The sequence below is a fragment of the Narcine bancroftii genome, chromosome 3 (genome assembly GCF_036971445.1).
Source record: "Narcine bancroftii isolate sNarBan1 chromosome 3, sNarBan1.hap1, whole genome shotgun sequence".
Taxonomy (NCBI): Eukaryota; Metazoa; Chordata; class Chondrichthyes; order Torpediniformes; family Narcinidae; genus Narcine; species Narcine bancroftii.
Window position 1 is genome coordinate 263,097,589 of NC_091471.1, and position 21,590 is coordinate 263,119,178.

General features: G+C 38.1%; 1 protein-coding gene and 1 long non-coding RNA gene across 7 annotated transcripts in view; one reads left to right on the top strand and one right to left on the bottom strand.

Annotated features, from left to right (window-relative positions):
• Positions 1-20,444, top strand: part of LOC138758658 (ran-binding protein 3-like) — an 89,330-nt gene extending 68,886 nt beyond the window's left edge. For all 5 annotated transcript variants that reach the window (XM_069927934.1, XM_069927936.1, XM_069927935.1 and 2 more), the window contains 7 exons: positions 1,620-1,704; positions 2,094-2,214; positions 4,287-4,411; positions 5,314-5,434; positions 7,792-7,934; positions 12,203-12,383; positions 18,712-20,444. In XM_069927934.1, the coding sequence (XP_069784035.1) occupies positions 1,620-1,704; positions 2,094-2,214; positions 4,287-4,411; positions 5,314-5,434; positions 7,792-7,934; positions 12,203-12,383; positions 18,712-18,755 (820 nt within the window). In that variant the 3' untranslated portion in view covers positions 18,756-20,444. The remainder of the gene's footprint in view (positions 1-1,619; positions 1,705-2,093; positions 2,215-4,286; positions 4,412-5,313; positions 5,435-7,791; positions 7,935-12,202; positions 12,384-18,711) is intronic.
• LOC138758660 (uncharacterized) overlaps positions 1-21,590 on the bottom strand; it is a 39,834-nt gene that overhangs the window by 6,022 nt on the left and 12,222 nt on the right. The window contains exons 2-4 of one of the 2 annotated variants that reach the window (XR_011354377.1): positions 15,347-15,585; positions 7,501-7,584; positions 5,643-5,690 (exon numbers count right to left, since the gene is read on the bottom strand). This is a non-coding gene — a long non-coding RNA (uncharacterized lncRNA). Of the gene's footprint in view, positions 1-5,642; positions 5,691-7,500; positions 7,585-12,002; positions 12,389-15,346; positions 15,586-21,590 lie in introns of those variants that run through there. The other variant, XR_011354378.1, reaches the window with a different exon arrangement.

The following is a 21,590-nucleotide window of genomic DNA, read 5'->3' on the forward strand; positions in this document are numbered from 1 at the left end:
GTGGTTTGGGTATGAAGATTTTCTTTATGGTTTGCTGGTCTATAGATATCGGCAGTGAATAGATTTGTGCATTGCAAGTAACAAGTTGCAGTATGACCTTGTTTCATCATTATAATTTAAAAATTCTAACATTAGAAATTTCATCCTAGCAATTGCTTTCATGTTCTGCAGAGCCTCTACTGTAGATTGTGACCATAATGTCATTTCACATCTACCTTTAATTGTAAACTAGAATGATTTATTAAAAAGAGCAATTATTAGAGTGGAAAGTGAGCAAAAATAAAATCATCTGTAAGCAGCTCTCAAACCCACTCTTGCTTCCACTCTTCTGACAATGCAGCCTGATCTCCTTGTTCTCTATTTGAACAGAGACAAGTGTTTTCTTTCTGAACAACAAAGATGCAAATTTTACATGTTTCATTGAAATCTAACAATCGTGACCCTTCTTAAAATTCTTGATACAGTAAACCCGTTATTCGGAATTCAAGCAACCGGCAAAAAAAAAACCGCAAAAAATAAATAGATAAAAAATATTTAAGTTTAAAATTGGCTTGCCTCGTTGTGAGTTCACCAGTCACGCAACACAAAATCTCAGGCAACCAGAAAATTCACTTGTCCAGCATCTACCAATCCCCATAGGTGTTGGATACCAGGGATTTGACTTCTGTCTCACTATTTTAGATGGAGCTTGCCCCACTGCGTTGATAAACCTACCCTTTGGGGTAAATGATCTTACCTTCCTGACTCACCAATAGCTAAATCCAGATGCCAATCGTAGCCTTATTGGATTAAACAACATTCAAATAAAAATGTAAAACCATATCTAAGGGAATTGCTATGGCTAGGTAATGCTTGCAATAAGAGCAACGATGACCAGCTCTTTACAGAAGATGCCGCTGCTGCATCAAGAGTAATGGTTAAATTTTTAAAGAAAGCTACACTGAATCTATGTTTTATCTATTTATGTTAAATAACAACCTTGAAAACTGCAGAAATGAAAAACCACAGATGTTAAATGATGACTTATCATCTATGGGCAATTATTGTTCAGTTTCTTGTAACTTTCAACATGGAGGTCCATTGGAATCCTAACAATTATTGTTGCTCTATTTTCTTCCACTGGGCCTCTGGTCAGAAAATTAATTATGATAAAGCAAATAAATCTGCATAATAAAAGACTTAAGTGTTCATATTCTGTCTCTGCACAAAACAAATTAAACCAATGCACAAACATCTAAAACAAATATGTACAGGTGAGCAAAGAAATCCATGAAGAGGGAATACTGAAGATTTTGTAACCTTTCCTCACTCTATTCAGAGATAGCCCCCAGGCTTTTCTCTGTATCATTTCTGAGATTGAGAACTTGGTTTTAGCAGAACATGATATTACCGGGCAACCTTGGACATGGCTTGGTATTAAAGCTCAGCTTCCTGTGAACCTGCTTTATGCAAGAATTCGCTGTCACTTCCAGATGACTTTTCAGGTTTCTAGTAAGCAATTCATCACCGTCTATTCTACCCATTCTTTCTATTTGCAATATTTGTATCCTTTCATATTGCATTACATTTTCTTCAAAATGGCATGAAGGTTTAAATTTATTTTTCTCACCCTACTGTAGTCTACTGGACTCTGGAGAAAACGCAGAAAATAATGCAAAAAGTGCCAAGTTTGTTTTTGGAGAGAACATGAGTGAAAGAGTACTGGTAAGTGTAGGAAGTCACTTATTTTGTTGTATTCCCTTCACTTTTATTGTACAGTGATTACAATTATTTTGCATTGGGAAGTGCAAGAGCAGTACTGCAACATACTAATGGTTTATTGTGAATACTGTAATCAAATATATCAGCTTAATGTGATATTAATTCTGTACTGAGTTTTTACTGCTCTGCGAAGTATGGGTTGACTAGCTAGATTGCTCTCATATGAACTTTCTCAATATCTCAGTACATATAACAATAGACTTGGATTTGATATAACAGTGGAAGATCCCATTTGTAAGGATGGCTGTATTTGAATATACAGTAACTTGCAATGAAGTAGGAAAATAGAGAAGTACATAGGATTGCTAATTGCAAGGGAATTGTACTTGCAGAGTTTGCCAAAGCCAGGTGATGTGTGCAGCGAAAGCAACAGTGACCAACTGTTTGGAGAAAATACAGCTGCTGCGTCAGGATCTACATCTGAACCTTTGCAGGAAACTACACCAGAGAAATGTAATAACTGATTTTGCAAATGTTGAACTGTTTTTTTTGCATTTTGAAGCTACTAATGGTCTCTTAATAGTAACAGATTAATCCTATATATAAATATATATATATATATATATATACATTCACTATCTACACATACATTATAATTTCTCTGAAAATCTATTATTCTATCATAGAATATAGAACAGTACGGCCCAGGAACAGGCTTTTTGGCCCACCGTCTTAGTCCACAATGATGCCAGCTTAACTAATTCCATGTGCCTGTTTATGGTCTGTATCTCTGTACTCCTTGCCTGCTCATGTGTACGGGAGCCTTTTAAATGTTGTTATTGCAATGCATTTTCCATCTTGCCTGCCAGCGTTTCAGGCACCTATAACTTATTTTTAAAGAAAAATGCTTGCCTTGCTCATCTCTCACCTTAAACCTATGCCCTCTGGTAGTTCATATTTTTACACTGGAGAATATACTTTGACTATATTCCATTTCTATGCCTCTAATAATTTTATATGCTTCTATCAGATTACTTCTTAGTCCCCAGAGAGAACAATCCCAAGTTTATCCAACCTCTCCTAAGTATTGCAGTCCAATCCAGACAATCTCCTGTTGAATATCTTCTCCATCCTCTACATATCCTCCACGTTCTTTCTATAGTGGCATGACATACATACTGAACTCCAAATGTGGCCTAACTAAAGTTTCATGCTGCTACACGACTTGCTAACTGTTATTCTCAATGCTCTGGCTGTTGAAGGAAAAGCAAGTCCTCTGCTGTCTTTATCACTGTATCCATTTGTGTTGCCATTTTCAAAGAACTGCACTTGCACACCAAGATCTCTCTGTTCATTAATGCTCCCAGGTTTTCTGCTATTTACTGCATACTTTCCTCTTGCATTTTACCTTCCAAATATATTAACATTTCTTTGGATTAAACTCCAGATTATAAAATGAGAAGCATAGCTCAGCTAAGCAGTTGGAATTTTTTTCCCAACAAAGTATTAGATGACATACATTTAAGGTTAGACTGGGAAAGATTAAAACAGATGAAAGGAGCAAATTATTTTTTGGACAGAGAGCGGTAGATGCTCAGAATAGGCTGCCGGCAGTAGTGGTGTAGCAGGTATGCATTGAAACATTTAAGATCCTTTTAGAAAGACACGTGAATGTGCAGCTAACGGAGGATAGGGATCAAGTATAAGCAGAATAGATTTGGTTTATATGGCATCATATTTGGCTCAGATATCGTGGACTGAGGGTCCTGTTCCTGTGCTGTAATGTTTTACATAAATTCAATCTGTCCAATTTTTCTGTCCAAATTCCCAACTGATTTATTTCCTTCTGTGTCATTTGACAACTTTCCTGACCCTGAACTCTAACCAGCTGTCCTTTAAAAGACATTTAAGATATAAATTTAATCCGAACAGTTATCTGCTTTGCACAGCTCCTGCTTAATGCTGATGTAATTAGGCTTCCCCAATTTGGAAATCTCACTCTTCAGTTCCATGTCCACAACTATCTCTGCCTCAATGGAATAATTAGAGCGTGCTCCTCTGCGGGCAACTTGTTCTTTTTATAAAATAGATAAATGTTAAGTGCATCGTCTGAAAATGAACATTTCATATAATTAAAAGTTTGTAAATTGCTTTTTTTTCCTCTTTCATTCTCCTGGTAAATGTTAATTTATCATTGTTAAAAATTGTAATGTGGAAGTCCTTTCTGTGGAAATTCTCTTCTTCAGGGATTTTGAAAAATGTGCCAACTTGATAGGACACATTATGTGATCATTGATTGGCCAGAAACTAATGTTTCTATAACAAGAGTTCAAGTAGAGTCCTCACACTAGACTTGAAAACCCCTTCCACAGATAACATCTTAAATTCTGCAGACTTTCTTTAGTCAATGTAAAATGCATTATATGGGGATAAGCAGATTAATTTGTTATTTTGATTTACTGTTGTGAGATGTTTTTCTATGTAGCATTAGTTACTTCCCTTGAAAGGGAAAATAGGCCCTCTTGGACTCATTGAGGCCTTTCAAAGTACCAAATTAATGCAAATGTTAATTAATTGACTTCCAGTAAACAATGTGACAGAATCACTGGAGGAATCTGCCGCTGCTTACACCAAAGCAACAGCCAAGAAATGTTTGTTGAAAAAAGTTGAGGTTATTACAGGAGAGGAAGCAGAGAGTAATGTTTTACAGGTACGTGAGTGAAACTTCAAAAATATGCCTTTTACATTTGACTAGTTAGAAAATGCTACAGTTTAAATTGAATAGTTACTTTTTCAATTCTTTATAATTTTCACCTTTGTAGCAATCCCAGTTGGAAACCTACTTTCAAGGCCAACATGTAAAAAAAATATGTAAAAGACGTCTGCAGAGATTGCACAATGGTCCCTCAGAGAAACAGTTGCTGTTCATTTGAGTTGCTATGAATCTACTCTGTCTGCTATATTGTTTTAGCTGTTACAGTTTCCTCCACCATTTCTATTTCCCTTAAAGTCTTGCATAGGGCTTTTTTTCTAATACCCTTAAACCAAACTTGGTTTACCAATTATTTATGAGTTTGACTCAATTAAAAATTAATGGTGCAGTAATTGTAACTGAGGATTCATGTTGTCCTCTGGTAATGTGTTTGAATTCTTTTCTCAGCCACCTGTACTATTTTGTGTTGTTGGTATTCTAGCTTTTTAATTTTGCCTGTAGCACTGGCTCTGATTTAGTTTACTCTGGTAGTTTTCTAATTCATTGCTCTTTTGGGGCAAGATGTTGGTCTCCATTCAGAACTCCCTCAGAAATGAATCTAATATGGGATAGGAGATCTCGTAAGAAGAACCAAGTAAATGTTAAACTCCAGAGAGGAAGTCGTCGGTGTTAAAGATCCAAAAATGCCCATTAATAAAGTAAATATAAAGCAACCTTATAAATGAGAACAAAATACTGTAACAAAATGATTTGGGCATTTACAGTTTGGAATCATGCTTTCACAGTACCTGATTTTAATTTATATATAGTTGTATATCAAGCAGTGGAGTTAGGATGTTTAACCAGTTCATTGTGAGGCCAATGGTGCTTGGTTTCAGAATCTTCTTCATTAATTTCAGATACAATGCAAGTTATTTGTGTTTGACAAAATATCACAATCTTGGGTAGAGAGGGGAAGAGGTCTTTTGAGGCTCAATGATATGGCATCTGGTGATGATGGAGCTTTGCAATCAAGGCTAGGTATGTGTTTAACTTTTGTATTGTTCGATTGTACCTTCAGGTTCAATTTATAGCACTTCCTGAGAGTTTATAGCCTATAAAAGTGGACATTTTGGTTTTCTTAGCCTTAAAATGCCTTGTGAAAAAATATGATGGAAGGTTTTACAGTAATTTGAAATTTTCTAGTTAATAACCATTAATTATTGCAAAAATTAGGATTTGCACATACCATTTATATCTTCTGATCCTGTATTGAGTGATCTTTCTTTTCTTCAATCTTTTTATTGATTTTATAATAATAAAACATATGAACACATGATATATATGGAATACATAATAAGTACAGAAAGTAACACAACACTTTATACAAAGCTATTATAATCAGTACCCATATCACTAATCACTTCTACATCCTAAATTAAGGAATGATATGAAATATTTTATTATAATATCCACCCCCACCAACTATGCAGGAGTTGTATGGCGAAAAGATTAGTACTCTACAGAAAAAGAACGACAAAAAAAACCCAGAATTATCATCAAAATTGTTATTGTTCTAGAAGCACTGAAAATAGTTCACAGATGGACCCATGTATTTAAAAAAGTTTTGCTACTGGACACAAACTGAAATGGAAGATTACATTGCAAGTGCTCAGAATTTAGTTGATGAGCTGACATTTTAAATATTGAAATTGTGAAAGACCTTTAGTTTGCAAAGAAATGGATCTGATCGTGTTTGAAATTTAAAAAAAAACTTCAGGGCTGAAAAAATTTGAAACAAAATAAACAAATATCAATGCTGGAAATACTCAATAGTTTAGCCTGCATCTGTGCAATGACCAACAGGTTTAACATTTCAAGTCCAAGACCCTTTGTCAGAATTGGAAAAGAGATAAAGCAAGTTTGTTTTATTTAGAGAGGATAGGGTGAGGTGGATTGGAAAAGGGATATATCTCTTGAGTGAAATTAAGTTTGTCTGCTTTGTTGTTGATAGCCAGACTATTGGACATAGAATGTCATGCCATACACCTGGAGCGAGGAAAAAGTGAGCCAAAAATCACACTTAGATGAGTGGCAGAATAGCCAGTTCAGATACGGATAGAAAGAAAGAGTGAATTTCCTGAAGTTGAAGAATTGGATATTGAGGCCAGATGAAAGATAAAATATTGTTCCTCAGCTTGAATTGGACCTCATTAGAATAGTGCAGGAGGCCACAGAGAAGTCCAAGTGGAAGTGGAATGGAAAAATAAAATGGCAGACCCAGAAGCTAAGGATCACTTGTAGACTGAATTCAGGTGCTTTGCAAAATGAACACCCATTATGGACATAGGAAGGTAGTTAGGATCATATCAGAACTGATGGAAATTTGAAAGGTGATCCATTGAATGCAGAGGCTGGTGGGGATGGAAGATAAAGACTAATGAACTCTGCTTTTGCTCTGTCCAGGAGAGGAGCGGATGAGAATGAAGATGTGGGAAATAGATGAGATGTAGTCAAGGGCTGAATCCACTGTGGTAGAGGAAAATCAAGGTTCAAGAAGGAAGACATTGCAGAGGCACCTCTCTGAAAAATCTCATCTGTGCAAATGCAATAGTAACAGAGAATCTGGAAGAATGGACTAAGGTCCTTTAAGGTGGCAGGGTGGGAGAAGTAGAGGAAAGATAGCTTGGATATTTGAGGTTAGTCTTTTCCCCCAGGTTTGAGAGGCCCTTGTGGTCTTTCATTTTGCACGTTCTGTCTTCTAAGCCAGCTAGCACTTTTGTTTAACCTAGTGTTTTTCAATAAAGGGTGAAAGAGAGAATTGACAGTAGCTCCCAAAGTGTAACTTGACCAATCATACATCCGACATTTTTCATGGCAAATATAAGTATAGGTACACAATCCTTTATCCGGAACCCTTGGGGGACAGTGTGTTCTGAATTTTGGATTTTTCCGGATTTCGGAAAGCCAGATTTAAGCCCACCCGAATTGTGCTGCCGTATCCACCCCCCACCCCCTTCCAGTTGCCCTGCCGTCTCCCTCCCCCCCCCCCCCTCCCCCCTTGGCCACTCGACTCACACTGTCAGTCTCCCCCTCCCCTCACCCACCTGACTTGTGCTGCTGCCTCTCTCCCCACTTGCTGAATTTTTGAGCTTTCCGGATTTTAGATGTCTGGATAAAGGATCATGTACCTGTAATTGTATAGAAAAATGTTCTCTGAATCAGGACTGAAATGTCAGACCAATTTCAGATAAGCACTCACTGAAAGCAGTTTTCAAATCGACTTGCCTGGGGCACTGAGACACCAAGTTTGAAATATTGTACTGATCTTATTCTAAGCCATTAAAAGAAGTGTGACATCGACAACACTTCTGTTGCACCACCTCTCTTTATTGCAGTGATGCGGACTCAGGGCAGTCTTCGATTGATCCTCAATACCAAACTCTGGGCTCAAATGCAAATTGATAAAGCCAGTGAGAAGAGTATTCGAATCACAGCTATGGATGCTGAGGACCAAGGTGTCAAAGTCTTTCTAATTTCGGTATGTCCGCCTTAATAGTGCTTCTTTTATTTTAAGAATTCGTACTTTAACTTGCTGCCTTGCTTCTGGTTTTTCAGATGAAATAATCAGTAGGGAAATAGGGCAGAGAGACAAACAGACTGAAATAGGAGAGAGAGGGAAAGAGAAGAACTTGGAAACAGATAGGCATGGGAATAGACAAGAATACATGGAAATGAAGGATGAAAGAGGGAATTTATCACAAACTAGCTAATGTTTCAGCTGTGGATTCCTTCACAAAATAAGTTTCAAACCAATGTGAATGTTGAAAATCAATGTATAAATGTAAGACCCCTGAAATAAGGGAAACCGATACATCCTTGCACAAACAGGATACAGGGGAGACATTAATAAAGTGAAAGACAGTAGGTGTTGAAGTAGCAAGAGTGAATCTGGCCTCAATGGGGTGAATAACAGGAGATATTCAGGGTGACTAAAATATATGAAAGCAATCAACTGAGGAGAAGATGCCCAAAGGAAAAGATTCTTGGAGAGAGACAAAAAAAGTGCCAGGGTTGCACCCCATCCTATAATGGCCAGATTGAGACTAGGGTATTAGCTGCAGAATTAGTTTGATTGATTCTTTTCCGGTTGTGAGAATGAGTTGCGTGCTCACAATGGTCAAGATACATAAGTAAATTGATGGCCTTAAGAGGTGAAGCCATGTTTTATTTCAAGGGGAATGCCCTATTGGTGCTGTAAAATAGAGTTGGTCCCATTTTACTAAGGTACATTTTTGAACAATCCAGTGGGAAATTTACTCTGAACCTTCCATCTTCAGAATGAAAACATAATGTAAGTATTTCTTTGCATTCCTGATCTGTGAATGCTCTTGTGTTTTCTTGTAGAGAAATAATACCCTTTCTCTGCTTATTTATCTCAGGGGTACTATAATTACACCACAGGATGCAAACATCTGCCCTTGATATTGTGCTGACCCAAATATTCCTTTAAAAGGTGCTAAACCCTCCATACCTTGTAACCCTCTATTTTTCTTCCATCCATGTCCCTGTCTGGGAGTCTCTTAAATGCCCCTAATATTTCAGCCTCCACCACCATCCTTGGCAAGGTATTCCAGGCACCCACAGCTTGCTTAAAAAAAAACTTAATCTTAATGTCTCCCCTAATCTTCCCTCCCTTCACTTTATACTCGTGCCCTCTGGTATTTGCAATTTATGCCTTGGGAAACGGGTCTGGCTGTCCACTCTAATAATCTTGTAGACTTCGATTAAGTCTCTTCTCATCCTTCCTTGCTCTAATGAAAAAAGTCCCAGCTCTGCTAACTTTGCCTCATAAGACTCTGATAAATCTCCTCTGCACCCTCTCCATAGCTTTCACACCCTTTAGAGTTGCAACATGACCTCTTGAACTCAATCCCCCTATTAATGAAGCCCAGCATCCCATAGGCTTTCTTAACTATCCTATCAACCTTTGCAGTGACCTTGAGGAATGTATGGATTTGGACTCCAAGGTCCCCTGTTCATCTACATTCTTAAGGAACCAACCATTAACTCACTACTCAGCTTTCTGGTTTGTCCTTCCAAAATGCATCACCTCACACATCCGGATTGAACTCCATCTGCCACTTTTCTGCCCAACTCTGCATCCTGTCTATATTCTTTTGTAACCGACAACCTTCAGCTCCATCCACAACTCCTTCAACCTTTGTGTCAACTGCAAACTTACTGACCCATCCTTCCGCTTCTTCATCTAGGTCATTTATAAAAATCACAAAGAACAGGAGACCCAGAACAGATCCTTCGGGACTCTACTAGTCACTGACCTCCAGGCAGAATACTTTCCTTCCAATATTATTCTCTGCTTTCTTCCTTCAAGCCAATTTTTTAATCCACACAGCCAAGGGTCCACTGATCCCATGCCTTATGACTTTGTGGATGAGTCTCTCATGGGGGACCTTATCAAATACCTTACTAAAATCCATGTAGATCACATCTACTTTTACCCTCATCAATTTCTTTTGTTACCAACTCAAAAAAACTCAATTAGGCTTGTATGCATGACCTTCCCTTCAGAAAGCTATACTGACTATCCTTGTGTAGACTGTACTTCTTTAAATGCTCATAGATTCTATCCTTAAGAATCCTCTCTAATAGTTTGAACACCACTGACGAAAGACTCAGTGGTCTATAATTCCCAGGATTATCCTTATTACCTCTTTTAAACAAGGGAACTACATTTGCCATTCTCGACTTCTCCAGCACCTCCCCTGCGGCCAAAGAGGATTCAAGGATCATGGTTCCTGCCTCACTTCCGACAACAACCAGGGGCATATCGTGTCCGGCCAACTTAATAATCTTGATGTTTTTAAGAAGATCCAATACTTCATCTCTACACTGTCTAGCACACAAGCCTGTTTTTCTATTCCAACCTCCCCCTGATCAAGGTGCTTTTCTCTTATGAATACTGATACTTCCCAAAACTCCTCTGCAATGGATGTCTCTTTTAGTGAACCCGCCTTCATTTTTATCATCCTTCTATTCTTTACATATGCATAGAACACCTTGAGATTTTCCTTAATCCTACAGGCCAAGGCCTTCTCCTGCTCCCTTTGAGGTCTCCTAAGTCCTTTCTTCAGCTCCTTCCTGGCTACCATCTACTTCTCATGAGCCCTTCCTGTTCCCTATATCTAATCTATACTTCCTTCTCTTCACTAGCTGCCTCACCTGTTTTGTCAACCATGGTTCCCTTTTCCTTCCATCTTGTCCATGTCCCTGCACAAGTGGTCCCTAAAATTCCTCCACATTAATTCTGTGCTTTCTCCCTTGAACATCTGTTTCCAATTTACTCTCACTAGTTCCCTTTGTAATTACCGCTTTTTCATTTTGTCCGCTTTTATCCTTTTACACAGCTATACTAAAGCTCAGGGAGTTTTGGTCACTCTCACCCAAATGCTCCCCCACCAAGAGATCCACCACCTTGACCAGGTTCATTACTCAGAATTAGATCCGGTATGGCCTCTCCTCTCGTCATTTGGTCCACATACTGTGTCAAGAATCTTTCTTGGACACACCTGACAAATTCAGCCCCATCTATCCCTCTTGCAGTAAGGAGTTGCTAGTCAATATTAGCGAAGTTGAAATACAATCCTGTATTTCCTGCACCATTCCAAACTTTGCCTGCTTATCTACTCTTCGGTGTCCCAAGGGCTATTTGGGTGCCTGTAGTCTACTACAGTAATCACATAGTGATTGATCCCTTCCTATTTTGGACTTTTACCCACACCATCGCAGTAGACACTTACAGTACAATGACCTTCATTTCTATAGCCGTGGTGCTATCCCTGACCAGTAATGCTTCTCACCCCCCCACCCCCCCCCCAACCAGTATCCAATATAATACATTTATTACAGGGGTGCTCTGCACTGTCTGCTTATTCCCCTTCTCTCTCCTGACAGTCATTTGCCTCCTGACTTTCGGGGTGACTATTTCCCTGAAGCTCCTCCCTTTAACTACCTCTGCGTCCCGAATGATCCGCAGTTCATCCAGTTCCCTAACTCGGTCTCCCAGGAGCTGCAGCAGAATGCACTTCTTGCAGGTGTAGTCATCAGGGACAATTGTGCTGTCCCAGATTTCCCACATGCTGCAATTGGAGCATTCCACTGCCCAGCTGTCTCCATTAACTCTTCCTAATTTAAATACAAATATCTGGCCTTACTTCACTGGAATCAAACTCGTCCTCAGTTCCCCAAAGCCTCTAAGTCCCACCTACACTTGGCCACCCACACACTGGCCACTCCACTTGTTCTACCCCTCTTTTTATTTGTTACTGCCCTTTATCTTTATTACTCCTCCCACCAATCACTGTTCTGTTTAACACTTAACTTGTCCTCTGCTGCAGCTGGATCCCGATACATCTCTCCTGAGTCCCTCGCTCCTCCTCTTTAAGCGATGGTCCTGAAATTACAATGCCCTGAGCCCCCGGTCAGCTCCCTTTTAAACTGTACTCACCTCCCTCACTCTTTACAGTCCAGAAATTAAAATGCATATAAAAAATTTTTTTTAAATATATGATTAAGTTCTTCCTCCCCCTGTAAGTGAAGACCAACTGTTTTATTCCGTAGCATAATCTTGAGACTGGATCAAAAATTAAGATGATATACTCTGTTCTCTCGCATGAAAATAAATGAACAATTTGTCAGCTCTCTTCGGGAATTGCAGTTACTGTATTATGGATTTTATGTTTAAAATCAGGAAAAAAAAGCAATATAAATTATTTGCACTAATTATAGGCCAGTTCAAAAGATGCTGGACAGCTGTACGCAGCACTACATCATCGTATTTTAGCATTGAGAAGTCGTTCTGAGCAGGAACCTGAACCTCCTTGTCTAACTTCAGAGTCTGGGGTGACGCAGTATAATGAGGAAGATAGTGACGATGACGACGGAGTTATCGTTCCTGCTGCAACAAGTGGTAAGCTGAATATTGGGAGAAAAGTAACGAGTTGCTTAACCATGGAATTACAATAATTGTAACCATCAACAATAAAGTAGCTTCCATCTCTTCTGAATTTGAAATAATGACACAAACTTAACTTCAGTCTACATGGGGGGGGGGGGGGGGGGAATGACCTTAAGGAACCTATCCCTTTTTTGACATTAAGGTACAAAGTGGCCCAAGGACTTGTATATTTGCCATTGTCGAGGGTTTTGTTGTTTTTATACTTCTGATTACAAACTCCAGAGATCAAATGATATGTCATGGGCACATCTTGGGGACCCCAGTTCAATTTTGTTGACTAACAATTTACAGAAGTATAAAGAGCTAAAAGCCAAAAGGAAGCTCAGCTATTCTTCATGAAATTTTTCATGAAATTTTTGAGTTGATAATTTATAATGGATGGACATTAAGGTGGTGAGGGGTAAATCTTAGGTCGGGTAGGAAATTGGACTTCAATTAGAGTAGGGCAATCCAAAGGGTAAAATTAAGAGAAACCTGTTCTGCTGAACCCCGTAATTTGTTTTTTTTCTCTCCAGATTTTTAATATCTGCAGGATTTTGCTTTTTATCATATAGAAAGTAAACTTATTTTAATGATTATTTCACCCTTCAGTTATTTAAGGTCTTTGTATTGAAAAAGTTCTACTTCACTGTTATGCACCAGAGAACTAACAATGAAATTTGGGTGCCAAGCCCAAACTAATGTGTAATTGAGCAGTATAATGGTGCTGTCCAGCTGACTTCAAGAATCTTAGTTAGCTTTGGAATTCCAGATTGAATGAAAATTTAAAATGGCCACATATAAAGCCTGTGTACACCTGTAGAGAGCTGACCCGAATCATTCCTTTGCACAATAGAACCAATGCTAAACTGACTTTTAGAGAAAAGTTTGGTTGGTTGCATTGAATCAAAATGGAAGCCATACCTTGAATAACACAGATAGAAACACAAAACGTGCATCCATGTTTTTAACTATTCTCTGATACATTTAATGATGAGTGTTGGGGAAAGTTTCCAAATGCTTTCTAAAAATTTCATTGTTAACAGTTGTATTTTCTTGACCCATGATGGTTACAGCGGAAAAGCAAAACGGCTAAACACTCATCCAAAAGCAACATATGACTCATGCAGGCAATTGGAATCAAAAGAGAAAGTCAGTTGAGGGAGAAATAGAGTTAACGTTTCAATTCAATGACCTGAAGTGAAAGGGTTCATTCAAGTTTTTAGTTGAAGAGGGATGGCATTGCAGGGTGCTGGGCCAAAGAGAACAAAACGGAAGCCTGTGATACGTTGGAAATGGTGGTGATGCCAGCTTAAAGGATGATAAAGACTAATGAATAGCAAAATGTCGTTATGTAAGAGAGGAAGAAAAAGAAAAAGAAATTGAACGCTAGAAATATAAAAATTAAGGTGATGCTACTGTCATCCAACTCCAGCAACTGAGGCTCAAATATGACCTTAGGGTGACCATGTGAAATTTGCACATTAACCCTATTGGTTTCCTCCAGATTCTTCCCACATCCTAAAGGTATGCAGGTAAATTGATTGGTGGTTGTAAATGAATTCTGGTGAAGGTGGGATGAAGAAGAATTGGAGGGAAGATGATGGGCATGTGAGGGGGAATAGGTTACTTGGGAATAATTGGGGAATTGGAACTGATCAGAATGGTCTGAGTGCCAGTGTAGACTTGATGAGCTGAATGACCTCTATATCCTAAGAAGAAAAAGAGTGGAATGACTAATTGTCTAAAAATGTTGAATGCACTGTTGAATTTAGAAGTTTTTAATGCTCCTTATCAAAAGATTAGATTGTGGCCTGTTTCCGCTCCGTAAATGGTTATATGGTTAAGTATCCCTTGATCTTGAACATGGCCAAATCAATGCTACCTTTGACTTTCCAAGTATTTGGCTGGTAGATCTCAAGATTGCTATTGCAGATATTATACCTTACTGGTGCATTGCTTGCAGATATGTCTGCTTGCATTTTTTTTAGAATAAGTAGCAGATCTGTGGCATGATGTTGTGTTGGTGAGAGGTCTAGAGTGCTGCATTTGGAAATAATACCTTTATACTTGCTTGAGCTGGTGTGGTAAGTGCTTTTGAATGATTTCTTAGAACTATTGTAAAATACCCATTATTCAGCACCTATGGGGATTGTGGGAGTGGAATATGCGGATATTCCGGTTGACTGAGATTCTTTCTTCCAAAGCTTAACTAATATAACTTCATTAAGAATACACCATTTAAAAGACAGAATACAGTGCAAAATATAAAGTAATAAAAAAAAAGAGAATTGTAGTCTTTAATTAAGTAAAGTTCATTTTAATCAGCTAATTCCCATAACATAAAATTTAAATTTAAACCTTGGTTGTAAGCGTTGCACTAGCCGCTACACTAACCTGCGCTGGATGGGTCACGTCTCCAGAATGGAGGACCATCGCCTTCCCAAGATCGTGTTATATGGCGAGCTCTCCACTGGCCACCGTGACAGAGGTGCACCAAAGAAAAGGTACAAGGACTGCCTAAAGAAATCTCTTGGTGCCTGCCACATTGACCACCGCCAGTGGGCTGATAACGCCTCAAACCGTGCATTTTGGCGCCTCACAGTTTGGCGGGCAGCAACGTCCTTTGAAGAAGACCGCAGAGCCCACCTCACTGACAAAAGGCAAAGGAGGAAAAACCCAACACCCAACCCCAACCAACCAATTTTCCCCTGCAACCGCTGCAATCGTGTCTGCCTGTCCCGCATCGGACTTGTCAGCCACAAACGAGCCTGCAGCTGACGTGGACTTTTTACCCCCTCCATAAATCTTCGTCCGCGAAGCCAAGCCAAAGAAAAAGAACCTGCCACCATCATAATTAACCCCTCTCCCCAAAATTTACAGATAAACCCCTACAATATACCTAATACTATATTAATAAAGATAAAGACTCTTACCAGGCAGGGACAAGGAAACTCTTTTGGCAAGTCGCCCCAGCGGTGGGTGGCATCAGCCGGTTCTTCATCCTGGGTGCCGCCATTTTATTCAAACATAACTTTATTCAAACAGCTGTTGCAGGCGGAGCACGACTGAACACTCTAGTGTCTAAATGTTTATTTCCCAAGGGGATGTGTGTTGCTCTGGAGAACATTTCCTTTTTTTTTGCCATTTGTTTGAGTTTCCAGTTGATTGAGTGCTGCATAATAGGGATTTTACAATGAATGGTTTATTTATGGATTCCAAGTGCATAAGTTTGCATTCCACCTGCATATTTATAAATATATCATTCTAAAATAGAAAAATAACTTTGTCTTAGAGCAAATATGTTGGCTGCTAAATTATTGGAGGGGTTGTTGGGAAGATGAATGTGGGGTAAGTGTCAGTGAGTGTTTCTGCTTCCGGCATGACAAGATGTTTTGAACATCCCCTGGAATAACTGAATGATATAACTGAATGATATTTTGATTGAATGTTGAATGATGAATAAGTTAGGGCCATATCGATGTGGCTCTAATTAAAAATTATGCATGGGCGAGCTGCCACAAAGGCTGACTTACGGTGATAGGTTTTATTCTTTCATTTGTCATGTATATGTAATATTATTTAAAAAATCAAATGAAACTATAACTGCATAATTTTAGATATAATTAGGGCGCCACAGACTAGCTTTAAGAACCACATTAAATAATTTGAAATAGATTGGGATAGTAGCTTTTTTAAACTCTTTACAGAAAGAGTAGGAGGGAGGGAATAATGTAGGTACATGCGATGGGAAGTAGAAAAGCAACTCTTGAAAGGTAAAACAGTTTGTTCCTGACAGCCGATACTGAAGATTAAATCCAAAAATAACATCTCGTGCCAAAATTAGATTCAAAATTGCTGCTGATTGAATGTATTTGCTGATTTAAGACAAAGACAAGATTAATACTGTACTACTTTTAGATTATTCACTTCTCATGGCAACTGTGGCTCAGTGCTGACCTCCTTGAGAGTTTGAAGCTTGTGGGTTCAAGCATTCCTCTTGTGTGCACATCATCAGGCTGACACAAGTCCATTACTGAAGAAGTATAATATTGTTGAGGGTGCCTTCTTTTAGATATTTTAACAGGATTATCTAAAGGCATACAAGAAAAGAGAATGCATATGTCCCATGCATATCTCAGTAATAACCTTGAAATTAAAAATGCTGCATGTGATAGCTTTAGTTCATCAAGAAAAAAATGCATAGAAGGCACCCGTAGCCCAAAGGCAGTCTAATTTTAATGGCCCCGTTTGGAAAAATTGATGAAATTTTAAAAAGATTTTTGTAACAAAATATTGGGTGCACCTGACCAAGAACTTTTTAATACCTAGCAACAATGAGAAACTGAAAATGTGTGTGCGTGCACTGATTTTGTGTAAAAGACTGCTACAGTTAGGTGAATATATCAGAGAGAAAGAACCAAGTAAGATGAGATGCCGAAGAAATACTATGTCTACTATTACAGATGCTGTTTACATTACCCAAGGAATCCTTTTCTTTTGCATGCTTTTGGTGGAACGAGAAAATCTTTATTAATCTACTTTGATTCCCCTCGCCATTGCATCATCAGGCACTGCCTCATACTTTTGACAAGGAACATTGCACGTGCAACTTTTAAACTCTCTTTAAATTTGACAAATGCAGAGACATCAAAATTTGACATTGGCTGGAGAACTGCCGGGGGGAGCTGGGGGGAAAATCCAAAATATTGTAAACTTGCTGTCTGGAATGAATATGCAATAGCTCACAAGGCACTCGTTGAGTATTAGGTCGAAAGTTGTAAGATTTCAGATGCAACAATAAATTGAGGGGGAGAGGGTGTTGTAACTTTAGTATAGGGTGGAGAATTTCATCAAATGCAAACGGTAATTCTATGAGGTACCACAAATTATGAATTGAAAGCCTGTATTAATGTTTCATATTATTGGTCAAATGTTAATCAATATACTTGAATACCAAATGCGAGTGCATTTGACAGGCAATCCATCCTTGAGAGAGTTTACTTCCAACTTAAATTGGGAATAGGAAATTAAATACGAAGACTCAATAGGAATGATCTTCATGGAAAAACTTGCCAAATTGTTACATCACTTGTGGAACCAAAGAGGAGCTAGAGTAATTCAGCAAGAGTTTCTATGGAGAGAAATGGAATAGTCAACATTTTAGGTCGGGACCCTTTTAATTGTTGTCACCTCATTTCAGAATCAGAATTTATTGTCATGAACACATCACAAAATTCATTGTTTCGTGACAGCATTGCAGTGGAAATATTGCTCGTTTAAAAATCAATACATTTGTGCAAAAATAAGAGAAAGTGAGGTAGTGTCTGATGGCAGAGGGGAAGAAGCTGACCTTGTGCTGCTGGGTTTTCAACTTCAGGCTCCTGTACCTCTTTCCCAATGGTAGCAGTGTGAAGAGGGCATAGCCTGGGTGGTGAGGGTCCTTGAGGATAGAGACTGCTTTCTTAATTTACTACCTCCTTGGTGGAGTGAAGACCATCTTTGATGGTCCTGGCCGAGTTCACAACTTTCTGCAGTTTTTTCTTGTCCTGTGTATTGGCACCTCCATACCAGACAGTGATACAAGCAGACAGAATGCTCTCCACAGTACACCTGTAGAAGTTTTTGAAAGTCTTTGATGACATACTGAATCTCCTCAAACTCCTCATGAAGTATAGCCCCCGGCGAGCCTTCTTCGTGATAGCCTCGACATGAAAGCGCCAGGACAGCTCTTCAGAGATTTTGACATCCAGGCATTTGAAGTTCTTACCCCTTTCCACTACTGACCCATGATCGAATGTAGACTGTTCTCTAATACTTAGCTCTTTCTCACAACCACTGGTAATTAATTTTAATCCAAAGAAATATTATGCTGCTCATGAATAAAGACCTTTGAAAGTTTCCCAGACACCTATACAATATAAATCTATTTGACCATGTAACAGACATTGAAGTGGTATATTTTCCTGTTGAATTTTTAAATTCTGTCATCACCTTGTGTGCCATTACCCATCTTGAACTAAAAGAAGAAGCTCCAATCATACTACTCACAATTGAGGATCCATCAATACTATACAATGGCATACAATTATACATTAAAAAATTAATATCACATGTCATTGAGGCTATAATTGTAATTGGTAATGCTGTTGGGGAAAATGTTTTTGCTGATTTTAGTTGATTTAACTTCTAAATTTTTGGTGATACTGCTCACACACATATGATGAAATTTGGAGGAATTAATTGAAAAAGGTCAGAGTGAATTCAGGATCATTCATACTTGTTTTCTTATTGATTTTAGGCCCTTGTGACACAGATGACAAACAGACTACAGGAAGCACATAGCGAAATTGGAATTAATCTGCTTGCAAGGTATCTGCTCCAGGGACTTGCAGGCAACTCTGTGGACACCCCAGACAAGTTTTTTTTTCAGGCATTGTTGAAGATAAACTCCAGACTGGGCCCAGCACATCTCACTGGCAGCCTGTGCCTTCCTATCCTTGTGTTTTGTCTGAATTAATGGCTTTCACATGGTAAACTGAGAAGCAGCTGATTTTCTGTTTGGGATGCAGAGGCTCATCATATTGATGAGTGAAACTTGCTCTCTGTCTCTTGAATGGGCTCAGCAAGGGCACTTCACATTTTCCAATGAGACTTTATTCAGTACAGCCAGTGTGCAGAAAGTAATGGGTTGTCGTTATCAGTGTCTGTTTCTTTCACACACCTATCTATATACACATTTTATGTTCTGGCAATGAGTGCACAGAGGTCAGATTTTGCAACTTAGAAAAAGAAAATTTTCAAGGATTGCATCTCAAAGCAGCAGTAATATTAACAAACTGTGACTTACAATGGACTTTAGGCAAAGAGCCCTGAATTTTCATTTTTTCCAATGTTATTACCGGGACTTGTGTTGTGCTTTTTTTAAATTTCTTTGAAGAGTTATGCTTGTGTGTTCACAGATTCCTGCAAATCGGGCTTTTTTTGTACACAGTAATATTTTTGTTCTTGATGTAACCAAGAACCTTGGTAAATTTGGGGGTGGGTGGGAGGGTGGGGTAAATGGAGATGCCAGGAGGTTACTGAGCTGTAAATTAAAGTGTGCTTTTCCCTTTACTGTTCACTTGCTTTTGCAGCAAGCCTTGGAAGCAGAAATGTAATAGTTAAATTTTAGCACAGAAATTATTAGTATGTCATGGTTCCTTGTTCAAAAAAGAAAAACTGAAAAAACCTCCAAATTATTTTTTTTGTTTATTCCAAACAGCTCCATGTAATTTGGAGTTGGATTTTCATAGATCAGATTGTGTTTCTCTGTCTCTGTAACTTGTCCGTTTTGGACTGATAGTAACTTCTCTTTACACTGAATAGTTGAGAGTTCTAAAAGAATGGAATAAAATCCATCCTATTCTCTCCCAAGCCCTCCCAACAGGACCGAGCTGGAAAGCGGTTTCTATTTGCTAAAAAGCCTTAGCTCCTAGAGGAAATCAATACTGATGTGGTTGAAAAGTTTGTGTAAGATTACTATATCTAAATGTATTTCTGGATTACATTAAACGTTTAACAAAACACCTTGCTTATGTTATGTAGGTTATGTGGGGGCATAGTGTTTTTTTGTTGACCAATTCTTTTATCCAGAGTGCCCATCTGTTATTTTGCAATGAATTATGTTTAGGCTTTTTTAAAATTCAATATTCACATTCTCAGGAGAGGTTTAGCAAAGTATTCCTGGAGTATATATTAACATTGGGGAAACCTTTAATATACCTAATGCTAAGCTCTACAAATCTAAATAGAATCAGCCTTTTTGAAAACGTGTAAAGAGAATTTGTTTTTAAAATGTTGTCTGATTTCTTTCAAACTGTGAATGGCATCAATGGTTATCTCAAATTCACAACCTATCTCACCCACAGTATGTAAAGTATTATTGATTGAAGAATAAGGGCACTTATGAAATAAAGGCTGTTTATGTAAAAATACTGTTCCATATCTCAGCTATGTAATGGCAGAGCAATTAAAAACGCAAGTGATTCCCTCTATTGACATTTTAGGCTTTATCCAATTGGAGTTGGGTAAGGATTGATTTCAAGCAAGGAATATGGATATTATAAAGATTTTCATAAAGAATTGAAGTTCAAAATATGCACTAACTTACTTTCCTATTTATCCATTCAATCTACTGCTCTTTCCATTTTCCCATCACATTGCTATTTGGTTGTGCACCTGATCTGTCACAGTGCATTAAGAAACGCTGGCGTACAGTGCAGCGACTTTATCCAGAAATGTTTCTCTCATCGGCAACTTAATTTGCTGTATCCATCTTGCTTGAACACTTTGATTCTCATCCTATTGAGAATAAATTTGCTGAATCTGCTTCAACTATGGCTGTGTGGAAAGTTGCACATTCCAGCTATTCTTTAAGGATATTTTCTTCTATCATTATTGTAATATCTTAAATTTGTTACTTTTTTTTCAAATTTAAAACAAAATGTTTTTAAAACATGATCTCTTCACCCTAAAGTAATTAGTAAAAATGTGGAGCAGTATTTGTAACTGAACCCTTCATTCCTAATGAGTACTTGCCTTCATGGAAAATTGGATTTCATAGCACTGTTTTTTTTTGTTTTAATGTTATCCAGTTGACAACATAATAGTGTGCTTTATTAGAAAATGTTCTTGTAATTTATTTTGTGAAATATCAGATTTTTGATGGCAAAACATTCCTGTAAAAACTATGATTGGACTATAGTTGGTAGATGAGCTGAAATGCAGTAAATGATTATGAAATAATCAATCTTGGGAAGGCTACAATTACAAAGGCTTCAGTCAAAAATGATAAAAGAATACTTGATAAATTCAAATGGTGGTATCAGTTAAAAATGTTTAGCTACCTTTGACTTCAACTATGTATTTTCTGAGAAATTTATATGGTTGTAGTAAATTTAAACCCTCTTGCTTGAGAGTTTGAAGCAGATGATGAAAAAGTTTGCATTCACAAAATCAGCAAAGGTAAGGTTAACTGAAATTGTGTGATATTTTGGATAAATGACAGAAGCAGCTCGCCAATCAAAACTAACCTGAGACGTGCCTATTTATTTGCAAAAGTGTTGCAGTATCAAGGTGGTTGTTTTCAGGTCACAGGGCCACTTTTCTTTGAGTTGACAAGATCCCTGCATTCTCCTT